This window comes from Haliotis rubra, unplaced genomic scaffold (genome assembly GCF_003918875.1).
Source record: "Haliotis rubra isolate DU_JTF1 unplaced genomic scaffold, ASM391887v1 Scf1843, whole genome shotgun sequence".
Classification (NCBI taxonomy): domain Eukaryota; kingdom Metazoa; phylum Mollusca; class Gastropoda; order Lepetellida; family Haliotidae; genus Haliotis; species Haliotis rubra.
In genome coordinates this window covers 41,170-54,338 of record NW_025765829.1, presented here as the reverse complement: position 1 = coordinate 54,338, position 13,169 = coordinate 41,170, and the positions used below count along the sequence as shown (strand labels likewise).

Below are 13,169 nucleotides of genomic sequence, written 5' to 3'. Positions count from 1 at the left end.
GGGTGGTCAGGCTCGCTGACTGGGTTGACAACATGTCATCGGTTCCCAATTGCTCAGAGTGATGCTCATGCTGTTGATCACTGGATTGTCCGGTCCAGACTCGATTATTTACAGACTGCCACCATATAGCTGGAATATTGCTGAGAGTGGCGTAAAACTAAACTCACTCACTCACTCACTGAGTGTTGGACCTTGTTGGAGGATGAAGGTGATGTGTATTTGGCACTGTTGGTGATGGGATTGATCCATTTGGGAGGTGTTGTACAGTTATTTGAAGTATTGCCCCTGTGGCTGAATATTGGTTCTGCTTGAACCCCACTTGAAATTCTGGATGGAATGGGTGCTCAGGACCTCATGCTTGTCTTCCTGTTAAACCTGGAATAACCATTTGGGGACCAGCATGGGGTACTGGGTCACTGTTCCACCTAGAATCACCAATGGGAGACCAGCATGGGGTACTGGGTCACTGTTCCACCTAGAATCACCAAGGGGAGACCAGCATGGGGTACAGGGTCACTGTTCCACCTAGAATCACCAAGGGGAGACCAGCATGGGGTACAGGGTCACTGTTCCACCTAGAATCACCAAGGGGAGACCAGCTTGGGGTACAGGGTCACTGTTCCACCTAGAATCACCAAGGGGAGACCAGCATGGGGTACTGGGTCACTGTTCCACCTAGAATCACCAAGGGAGACCAGCATGGGGTACTGGGTCACTGTTCCACCTAGAATCACCAATGGGAGACCAGCATGGGGTACTGGGTCACCGTTCCACCTAGAATCACCAATTGGGGACCAGCATGGGGTACTGGGTCACTGTTCCACCTAGAATCACCAATGGGAGACCAGCATAGTGTACTGGGTCACCGTTCCACCTGGAATCACCAATGGGAGACCAGCATGGGGTACAGGGTCACTGTTCCACCTGGAATCACCAATGGGAGACCAACATGGGGTACAGGGTCACTGTTCCACCTAGAATCACCAAGGGAGACCAGCATGGGGTACTGGGTCACTGTTCCACCTGGAATCACCAAGGGGAGACCAGCATAGGGTACAGGGTCACTGTTCCACCTAGAATCACCAATGGGAGACCAGCATGGGGTACTGGGTCAGGGTCACTGTTCCACCTAGAATCACCAATGGGAGACCAGCATGGGGTACAGGGTCACTGTTCCACCTAGAGTCACCAATTGGAGACCAGCATGGGGTACTGGGTCACCGTTCCACCTAGAATCACCAATGGGAGACCAGCATAGTGTACTGGGTCACCGTTCCACCTAGAATCACCAAGGGGAGATCAGCATGGGGTACTGCGTCACGGTTCCACCTAGAATCACCAATTCGAGACCAGCATGGGGTAATGGGTCACTGTTCCACCTAGAATCACCAAGGGGAGACCAGCATGGGGTACTGGGTCACTGTTCCACCTAGAATCACCAAGGGGAGACCATCATGGGGTACAGGGTCACTGTTCCACCTAGAATCACCAATCGGAGACCAGCATGGGGTACTGGGTCACTGTTCCATCCACAATCAACAATGAGAGACATTTAGCACCTGTTCTTCTGAGAAGAATTTGGATGGATAATCATTTTAATGATAGTCTTGAGAGCCAAACAATGTGTATCAGATGGTAAAGAATCAATCACCAATTCAGACCCAGATCAATAAATTCCTGTCATTATCCACAGAAGAACTTTCTACTTTGATTAATGTAAGAGTTCAAACAAAAACCCAGCCCAACAAATAATATTATATTTATTTTGTGATTATGTTTGAAGAGGTTATATTTTGAAGTCACGTTAACTTGAACATCATTTATGATGTAATATTTGTTGTGAGCAACTGCGGAATCTATCCCAGATAGAGTGAGAACCGACGCCTGCTCATTAAACCGAGGAATGTCTAGGAGCAGTGTGTGCCAAGACTCATCATACCTGGATAGAACTGATCGATCTTACATCAGCCAGTCTGGACAGATTACTTACAGCCGGGAGATGATATTGCTGACATCTTAAAATAACATTCACTCAGACGGCTGTAAAATAGTGTGATGGTTAGTCTGGGTTGATGGATGGGTGGGCTGATCGTTGCTTGAGGAGGTTGGTTATTGCTTTTCAAAGTTCATCATTGCTCGTGGAGGTTCATCATTGCTTGTGTAGGTTGATCACTTCCCACAGATGTTGGTCATTGTACGTTGAGGCTGGATATTACTCTTTAATGTCAGCCATTGCATTGTGAGATTGAACATTACATGCAAGGTTGATAATGGCCCATCAAGGTTTGTTGTTGTAGTTGAAGTTTGTCATTGCTTCTTGAGATTTATCATTGCACTTGAAGTGTATCCTTGCACTTGGAGGTTAATCATTCTACTTCAAATTTATCATTGAATGTGGAGGTTGGTCAATGCACTTGAAGTTTATTGTTGCCCATGTTGGATGATCATTCTCTTGAACGATCATTGCTCTTGGAAGTTTATTGAACTTGAGGTTGATCTTTGCACTTCTTTCTGCAAAGTTTTTGCTGTTACATGGAAGATGATCAGTACAAGTGAAGTTTCCCATCTTCCACATTGAGGACGATCATTGCACTTGAAGTTTATCATTGAACCTTGTAGGGTGACCAGATAAAGTTTCTTGCAAGTTTATTGCATTGAACTTGGTAAGGAGGTTGATCATTGGTACGTGAAGTTTATCATTGCACAAGTTAGGGTGACCATTGCTCTTGCTCTTGAAGTTTATCATTGAACTTAGTAAGGAGGTTGATCATTGCACTTGAAGTTTCTTTCTGCACTAGGAGGTTGATAATTTCTTTTGAAGTTAATCAGTGCACATGGAGGATTATCACTACACTTGAAGCTTATCATTGCACATGGAATTTGATCATTGCACTTGAAGTTTATCATTGCACATTGAGGGTGATCATTGCTCTTGAAGTTTCTTGCTGCACATGGAAAATGATCATTCAACATTAGATATGGATGTAATTCATTGAACATTTTGAGTTTCAAGTTTCGATTTGTTAGCATTGTGGTGAATGCTTCTACACCTATCAAATCTTTCCCAATAGCCATTAAAGTTCTTCCTTTGACCATTTTCCCTGTCTATCACAAACATCAAGTTATTGATGTGTTCGCAAGACATGTTCCTCTGGGGCCTGGCGGCATATGTTTCTACATTCCTCCCAGACAACTTGGTGACATCTGCACCAGCTTTTAATGTCAGTATCCCAGTCACAAAGACATCATCGGTATTGATGAACTTTGCATCTTCTGAGGAATGTAATATTTTGGCCACTACGTCGGTGGTAACAAAGTACCCAAACCCTAGGCATGACTTCGGCCATCTGTAAAATGGATACACATGTTCTGGAACATATACACGTGCTCTTGGGTTGCGAGACGGAATTGATAATGACTCTAATTGATAACACTGAAAAAGATTTTTAGTTGACTTTTCTTTCAGGTAGTCGACTATTTTGTAAATATTCACCAATGTGTCGTCATCAATTTTCAGGATGAAGTCAGCATCATGACAGTGTGTATTGATCCAGTGATAGGCCATAATGTGTTTGTAGGTTAGATTTCTGTAAGAATCTATAAAATTACCTTGTACAATGTCCTGAAAAAGTCCTGATTCTGTTTCTATTGATTCCTGTTTTGTAGAATTAAGTGTCAGTCCAAGCATGAAAACAATCCTTATTGATTTACTGTCAATTCTTTTAATGGATCCAAAGGTTTTTCGGATTTCCTGCCGATGTTCAGTGTGATCTGGCGCTGAATGTACAAAACCAACAAGAAACGGACTTCCTTCACAGGTCCCAGGATCCAAATTCAATGAAAATTCATGTAAATTCAAAAATACATCTTTGGATGAATTCGGAGACAGGGATATAAATGTTTCTATTCTCTTATTAAGTTGATCAGAATCTGCTTCAGTACTTATGAAATGACTTAGGGTCTTAAGAATCAGCTTTGACTCTTCCAAACTGCTGAGATCTGCAAATTCTTGCTTTGAGTCATGGGCTCGTGCCAGCTCTTCCTGAACAAATGCTTCTATTTCGTTCTTAAATTCAATTTGAGTTTTTCCAGGTGATGAGGTTATGTTCATTCTTGATAAACGGTTTATCATTTTTTCAAGCTTGTTTGTAGCTGTAGGCTGGCTTGGATGTGATTGTTTCCAACAACTAACTGGCCCTGCGTTAACTCTAGCTAAGGTTGTGTTTGATCTTGCAGTTGCTGGTTGGTCTGATGTTTCTTTGAAGAGCATTCTGTGGCTGGCCAGATATGGAAGTTTTATCATATACACTTGAATAAGAATGACACCAAGACTTCCTATGACAAGAAATGCCCACAGAGTGATTAGTGTTTCAAGTCCTGGTAAAACATTTTTTTTAACTTGTCTCATTGCTCCTTTTGGTTGTAGCTCTGCAACAAAGACATCAGAATGTTTAGAAATGCTATAGATATTTCAATGGTGTACTTGGTTAGTTATTGAGAATAACAGTTTGTGTTTTCCCCACCTTTTTTATAAGCAGTATTCTAAGAATATGGTGCAGACACCAGAAATGGTTTCATGGGTTGTACCCATGGCCGAATTGAACCCTGGGCAAGGAAAACTTTGATCAGGTAAACACTAGTCAAACCCTGAGTCAGCAAGGGGCGGTGGGGCAGCCTCATGGTTAAAGTGTTCGCTCGTCACGGCGAAAACCTAGGTTCGATTCCCCACATGGGTACAATGTGTGAAGCCCATTCTGGTGTCCCCTGTCGTGATATTGCTGGAAAATTGCTAAAAGCGGCGTAAAACCAAATCAATCACTAACTCACTGAGTAAAAAAAAAAAACCTGTTTTCTTTCCCAATCAAATGATGCTGAAGGTGCTCCTGTTGGAAGTAGTATTTCAAACAGTATTTCACCCACAACAAGATTCAGGCAAAAAGCATAACAAGCAATAGATTCAGAGGTAAACACCCAACAAGGTGTTCTTCCAACTAGTTCCAACCACTTCATGACAAGTATCCAGTTTATCTTGGTCCAGTTTCCACGTTCAGCATCTGGTTTAGTTTTCACCGTGGTATTCACCTCATCAATATTAGATACAATAACAAACTCTGTGAATACAGCATTTGTGGGGAGAGTGGCTGGCAGCATGTGATATGGCATGATAGCGCTGGGTGATACAGCATGATAGCGCTCTGTGATACGACATGATAAACGAAAATGTAGCCAACAACATATGTGTGGTGTCTTGTTCCTCAATTTATTCCTGAAATTTTCATGTCAGGTTTCGGAACGTTTTTTCGTAGTCATGTCTGAAGGCATTTTTTATTAAAAGATCATGAATTTATTTTTATTTTGGACCACCCAAGTAAACTTTTGGTTGGTAGAAAGCCAAAGTAAATTTTAATTAAACTGAATTGAAATGTGATTTATTCATGCATTTATACAGAATTCACCATGGCACCTATAATTTTGATTGGTCTTCCACTTTTATCAAGTCTATTTTAGAAAAAATAATGTTAAAGATTTTCAGGTGTCATCACCACATGTTTTTTCTCATAATATGGCTGGTAATGAATGCTTTGACTAATATTCATTCTAAAAACACCATAGGTGGTTTCTTCTGTTGTAGAAAAAAAGTGACATTTTGTAACAGAAAACCTGAAAAACATCGACAAAAGGAATTCCTGTAATTTTTGTGACTAATTGTGAACAAACAAGATGTTTTTGCTCATTCAAGACTATTGAGAATGCTGTGGTCGTAAAGGTTCAAGTAAATTACATATGCAGATTGGATAATTCTTTAGCATCAATAAGTTGTATGTGAAAGTAGTATTCAATAAGTAATAATTGTACAACGTCCTACCTCCTGTCCATGGAATGTGTTTCTTTGATAGCTTGTTAACCTACATCTGGTGACTTGGTTCTGGCATCAGCTGTCTCCCAGCAGTCAATTTCACTGTGATGTTATCTACAGTCTAATACATTTCATCTGATATTGATGACAACACATCGGCTGTATTCCTTGATGAAGAAGTGAACTTTATTAAGGCCAGACCAATAGTATTTCTTGTTTAACGGATTTTTGTCCTCAGAAAACCTAAAGGCAGGAGGGAAAAAAAATAAAAATAACAAGCACCAGTCAAAGTAATATTTATTTTAAATACTAAAAGTGTTTTAGTTTTGGCAATTTATAGGGCAAAAAAAATCACAAATATTTGTTGTTGTAAGTTTACATATTTGGCCAATAAATATGTTAAGATTTTATTTTTTGAGCCTGGAAAATTATATTTATTTTATTTTCTTATTCTTGAAAAAATATTTTTAGACTCGTCCCAGATGCCTTTGTTATGACGCGGATCGTGATCAAATCAAACAATTTGGCTAAATGATCACGGTATGGACTGCATGGTATTACCGGTATACTGCAATGTGCTTTTTTCTGAGAACTGGTATATTGGGTAAAGAACATATATGGAGTTTTTGTGATTATCTTTTTGCTTTAAAACAGCACATGTTTTCCTTTGTTATTCAATGACAAGACGGAATGCTGTAAAACTATAAATTTATGAAAAATGAAAACAGAATCCCTGACTATGCAACCTTGGTGCATAGAGACTGCTGTTATTGCTGAACCATAATATATTCTTAGGGACTCATAAGGCCAGACTAATTTTATTTTTTTGTTTTTCAGATTTTTGTCCTCAGAAAATGTAATGACAGGAGGGAAAAAATTAGAAAATAAAAATCACTTGTCAAAATAATTTTCCTTTTAAATACTAAAAGTATTTAATTTTTGGCAATTTATGAAGTTTATATGGGGCAAAAAACAATTGAAAATTGGGGGGGAGGGGGTGTTTAGTTTAAAGTTTTGGCCAATAAAAACATGAGGTTTTATTTTTTGAGCGGGGAAAATTCATTTTTATTTTTATTCTTATTCTTGAAAAAATATGACCGGCGGATCCATAAAACAAGAAATAAAATTGGTCTGGCCTAATGTACCGGTAGAATATTGGATCAACATGTACAATTACTGTCACCTGCTGTCAAACACCTAAGTTCAGAATATATAAATCAATACGCTGTCAAAACTGGAATAACTAGCTATACCAATTGAGGGTAATTTTGTAAATGCAATCATCTGAGAGAAGTACAGAACAAGTAACATTCTTGAACACTAATACCACAATCAGCTGAGTGAAATGGATGCGAGAAACAGCATAATCCATTGAGATGGGTGAATGCAATATTTATAAGGTTATGTCATGAGCAGGATGGGAGAAGTAGCTTTACCTGGTGAATTACCTGCAAAGTATATATACCCACATATGCATCACATTTTCTAATGAGTGAATGCTTTAACCACTAGCTATGGGCTACCCCCTGCCTGCATGTACTCTGTATCTACTTTATGAAGTCCATTGTTTGGTCTGATTCTCATATTTGTTGATTTCATTGAAGGGGTTAACGTCTAGAACCTGCATCACCTCAGGCCATCCTTCCACGTGAAGCTGACATGCTCAAAGCAGCATTAAACACAACTCACTCCGCCCTGTTCAGTTTAAGGCTGTATTGCTAGTTTTTGAAAAAAAAATTTCTTTCGTTTTTTGACTTGCCAATTTTTTTCAATTTTGTCTGAAATTATTGATCGTGAGAGTGCATGGGTACCCTGGAATGTCCAAAGAAGTGCAGATCGATCACAGTGTAGAGTTTTCTCCCTTACATGTGGCAGGTACCTAACATGCTTACATTTGGGTTTTTGTTTTAATCGTTGTGATTTATATTTTACAAATTATGGGATTACCGTACATTAATGAACTTTAACAGAAACAATATTTATGATTGGTTTGTTCAAAGACTGCTTTGCATTTTGTAGTTTACTCCTTGCACTGCATGTAAACAACGTGTAGATTAGCATGGTATCCAAGTTGGTTTGATATTGTAGGCAGCTTGTAATTTAGGTTACACTTAATACCATATTATTTTCGGAATTCTGTCGAATAACTGATGCGTGAGCATGTGAAATTTTGTACTAGTATTCCAGATAGAAGTGACATGTGCAGTGGATACTTTATAGAATATACCTGTAAAGATCCGGGATAGAATGAACCTTCAGTAAACCATGCTTGTCTTAAGAGGCGACTAACGGGATCAGGTGGTCATCCTTGCTGACTTGGTCGACACTTGTCATTGTATCCCAATTGCCCAGAATGATGTTCATGCTGTTGATCACTGGATTGTCTGGTCCAGACTCGATTATTTACAGACCGCCGTCATATAGCTGGAATATTGCTCAGTGTGGCGTAAAACTAAACTCACTCACTTTTGAAAATAGCATTGATGTCCTTGTATTGATGGAGAGCGATAACGATTTGAAACAACACACAAACTACGCTGGGTAGCTAGGTCATTACTGTCACTACCGTAAAGTTACTGAAAGTTACTCCTTTATCGAGATATCAATGGTAGGGTAGTACTTGGGTAGACACATACCAATGATGGTTGGTTCAGAACTTGATTTCCCCTGATAATGCAGAGCTGTATAGCTAAGGTCATTTCTGTCATTACCGTAAAATTACAGGAAGTTACTCCATTTAAATATTACTGATCGGGTGTTAGTGGGGTAGACACCTGCAAGTGCTTTTGGGCTGAAATCTCGGTTTTCTATGATAATGTATCAATGTTTGTCAGCACCACACCTAGGCACGCGCTTACGGTGCATATCTCCCAGATCACAAATCAGCTGAAGTTGAGCAATGTCCAGTGCAGAGAGTCCTTGGATGGTGACCGTGTTTGGCAGCCTGACTCCTGAGAGTTTCTAGGACTTCGGTCCTGCCCCACAACGAAGCACATGTGACACATGTGGTCACACCTTTGTTCAAAATTGCCTGTTCCGCCGAAAAATGGGTACCCGGTAGGATAAGTCATGTGACTATTAACCTTCTAGCGCCTCACAGGCAGCTTGGGTTATCTGGGGTAATAATAATCAGATTGTAACAAATTTGTAGCGCTTTGAGCATGCACTAGTGCATTGAGTTTAGCTCTCTACAAATACACTGTATGATAATTATTATGAAAAGTGGTAAACATCCGAGACCTGTGTGACATTATGCCGACAAATCGTGACAACTGACACAAAGTGGTATTGAAGTAGACTCACAGTATGTGATGATACAGATCATAGCCGCCATTAGTGTATCGTTCCAGCCTGTGAATGTATGGACATAAAAAACATGTGCTTCTAAGTATATTGTTATTGTATGCTGATAGAAAGGAAGTCAGCGGGATTAATATTGAAGTGGGTTTACGCCGCGGAGATGGAAAAACAAACACTGGCGCTATAACCTGACATATCAGTGCAGATGTATTGCACTCTATGTGAGATAAAGTGCGCTGTGTTTGGGTTAAAATAATATGCCTAAGTGCCTTTAAGTGGCATTTATATTCTCCTAAGGCCGCAATGAATATTATTTTTATTTACATCCTTTTCAGAAATAAAGGCAGCTGATATATTGGTTATTATATTTGTCGTCTTTTTCATTTTAAAATAAAATATCAATGGTATATCTGTACATTATTTGTTGATATACATCGTTCATAAAAACACTGATGTAGGGGTGAACTATCGTGTGGTGTATTGATGAAATACACCACACGATAGTTCACCCATAGAAACAAGGAAACAAGTTTGCAGATTTTCTTCTTCTTTGGGTGCTGGGGCACCTCTGGCCCTCAAAAATTTCCCTGAGGAGCTCTGGTACTCTAAGGGATTTGTGTTTGGTAGTGAGGTAGATATTTGGTAGTAAGGAGGATGTTTGGCAGTGAGGTAGATATTTGGTATTAAGGAGGATGTTTGGCAGTGAGGTAGATATTTGGTAGTAAGGAGGATGTTTGGCAGTGAGGTAGATATTTGGTAGTAAGCTGGATGTTGGTAGTGAGGTAGATATTTGGTAGTAAGCTGGATGTTTGGCAGTGAGGTAGATATTTGGTAGTAAGGAGGATGTTTGGTAGTGAGGTAGATATTTGGTAGTAAGGTGGATGTTTGGCAGTGAGGTAGATATTTGGTAGTAAGGAGGATGTTTGGTAGTGAGGTAGATATTTGGTAGTAAGGTGGATGTTTGGCAGTGAGGTAGATATTTGGTAGTGAGATTATGTTTGGTAGTGATCAGTTACATCATATTGTGCAGTAGGGAAATATTGGTCTTTCTCTTCCTCTCATGCTTCATTGATGCAGCAGAAATCAAATGCCTTTCTTAGACTGGGCACCAAGGTCTGGACATTATTAGTTGGTCCCACAGGGGCTTGTAACGCTAAAAACTGCCATCAAGGTATATACTGTCACTGACGGGGTTTTAGTACTTTATAAAAGGAAAGGGATGTAACGAGGTCTTCACACCAAGTTTGTTTCAGGGCGAATTCAACAATGCTCACTGTATTTATCCCATTTAAATTATGCACACATTTCAAGCCAATAGATTTACCTACAAAATGAGACATACAGCACAAAAATCGAAGCGGTACTTTGGGAGCTAGGGTCTTTGGAAGCTCGAAAAATCGTGATTTCTCGATTCCGAGCCAAAATCGGTAACTCCCCCATTTTCTTGTTTATTTCACAGTATACACAAATTACATGCACCAAAACATGTTGGACTGATGACGCTTGTCAGCGTGCTTAGTAAGTCGCCATTCTTTCGGGAACTCTTACATCTCACTGTCATAATGAGTTTTTGTACATTATTCATCGCAAACAGAATTGTGTCGTGCCTGTTTGCCATTGACGACCTTGGCCTTAACCTGCCCTGCACTTAATAGTGCAAGGGAGCTCATTGGCTAAAAATAAATATGTCCCATCAAATCGCTGACTCTTTTCGTTACATCCCTTTCGTTTTATACAGTACTAAGACCCTGTCAGTGACAGTATACTTGATGGCAGTTTTTAGCGTTACAAGCCCCTGTGGTTTGTCCAGTATAAACTAGACCTCTTAATAATATCAGCTGCTTGAGACCCCTCAGTTTTACAGGTTGATTCTCAGAAGTCTACTCTGAGATCGACTCTGTTTCTTTCCAGATGTGATGAGAAGGCGTGGCATAGTCTAGGAAACTCTATGGTATTTTAATCTAATAGAGAGGATGCACTTGCTCATGTAGTGTATTTTGATATGTTGACTTGGTGAACAGAACTGATTATGTGAAGTGCTGTTGTCAACATTGACAGCTAAATGGGAAGATTTTACAGTCTCTTCATACACCTGGGTCATTATCCGATTCAATGTTGTATTCACGATTGTTGTCTGGCAATGTTCCAGCCCTATGTTTGTGGTCTTTAAATAATTGAATCTGGACCAGACAATCCAGTGACTGACATCATGAGCATCGATTTTCGCAATCATATCAACCAAGTTAGCAAGTCTGACCACCTGATTCTGTTTCCGATACAACAAGCATTGTTGTTTCTTACAGAAAGCATGGGTTGCTAAAGAAAAATTGAGGCACCATTCTTCACAGGTTTAAACCAAAGAGGAGACGTATGAAGTAGAGATGGCGGAAAATATTAAAAAATTGGAAATATAGTTGATGAGAAGATGATGGTTAGTCAGGCATTTGCAGATGTATTTGTTTCCTATGCACGTATGTATCGAAGGTGTGTCACCCATGCACGGATGTTTTTGTTTCCAGGTTACAGAGGCTAGAGAAGCGGGTGTTTGTGGACAACGGTGACATCCCCTCCATCGTCCACGACATGAAGGAGAAGGTGGAAGACTTTAAGGAAAAACTAGAGGTATGTCTAGGAACATGTAGAGATATGTCTTGGATCAGAAGTGTCCCATGGGTACCTTGAATTCTAGCGTGGTTTCCATCAACGTGGTTTGGTGGCCCTGTTATTGATGTGATTGCCTGTGAGGGTCAAGGTCAGGTTGCATCCCCACGTGACTGTGAAGCCCACTCCCTACCTGTGTTTCTGTATTGATATTGTTGCAGAAATCTAATCTTGATTACTGTGTATATAATAGCAAAGTGACACGTGCTTGAAACCAGTGTTAGTATCGAAACTGAAACATTGCATATAGTGTATTAAAGAAGTTGTATATCTGGGGAACTATCCCGTGTGGCGTGTGGTCCTGTGCAGAGAGCTCAGGTCACGAATCAGTTGATGTTAAGCAACAGCAAGCTCGGACAGTCCTTGGATGGATGACCGTGTTTGGCAGCTTGAATCCTGAGAGTTTCTAGGACTTAAGTTCTGCCTCACAACTAAGCACATGTGATACATATGGTCTCACCTTAGGCAAGTAAGTTTGTTCAAAATTGCCTCTTTTCACCCGGCACAAAATGGGTACCCGGTTGGATAAAGTCATGTAACTATAACCTTCTAGCGCCTAACAGGCAGCTTGGGTTATCCGGGGTAATAATAATCAGATTCTGATTTAGTGCTGCGAGCAATCACTTGGTGTTTTGAGACTGTGCGCTATACAAGATGACTTATTATTATTATTATTGTTTACCACACCGACTTCTAAATGTCAATCAAAGAAGTACTTAGATGACCATAACACTCAAACTTTAACAAAAAACCTATAGTGCTATGATCGCTTTATGGGACTGGGTCTTAGCTTTTAGCATTACTCCAGCAAAATAACATCGGCAGACACCAGAAATAATTCAGTCATTGTATCCATGTGTGGAATCGAACTCGGGTCTTTGGTGTTACAAGCTAATACTTTAACCATTATGCTACTCCACTGCCTTGAAAATATGGTATGAAATTAATACAGATACTGGTATGACGTAAATACAGACACGTGTCAGGTTGGTATTGGAGGAAAGATGTGCCGTCGGTTCCTCTGTAGTATGGAAACTTCACTTTCACTGGATTTCTCGTTTCAGGGTGTTGAGCATTTAAGCTGGTTAGGTCTGTTCAAGGATATCTCAAGTGGCACATCATTACAGCCATTTTGGGACAAACAGAAATCTCTCAAAAAGAGTGAGCAGCATAACCGACGGGTTTTTGAAAAGTTTATGAAAATGAGGTGAGTATATCTGTAACCATCATCTTAATTATGCATGTGTGTTTTGTTAGGGCTGGCTTTGGTGATTAGAAAATATGGTTCCATTACATGTGTTGATGAAAAATGTGTTTATGTGCACAGTAAAATGATGGTGTTCAGTGGTGT

At 40.0% G+C, this 13,169-nt stretch overlaps 1 protein-coding gene across 2 annotated transcripts in view; it reads left to right on the top strand.

The window, feature by feature from the left end:
• Positions 1 to 13,169, top strand: part of LOC124273816 (high affinity cGMP-specific 3',5'-cyclic phosphodiesterase 9A-like) — a 43,524-nt gene that overhangs the window by 14,445 nt on the left and 15,910 nt on the right. For both annotated transcript variants that reach the window (XM_046709124.1, XM_046709125.1), the window contains exons 2-3: positions 11,677 to 11,779; positions 12,883 to 13,025. In XM_046709124.1, the coding sequence (XP_046565080.1) occupies positions 11,741 to 11,779; positions 12,883 to 13,025 (182 nt within the window). In that variant the 5' untranslated portion in view covers positions 11,677 to 11,740. The remainder of the gene's footprint in view (positions 1 to 11,676; positions 11,780 to 12,882; positions 13,026 to 13,169) is intronic.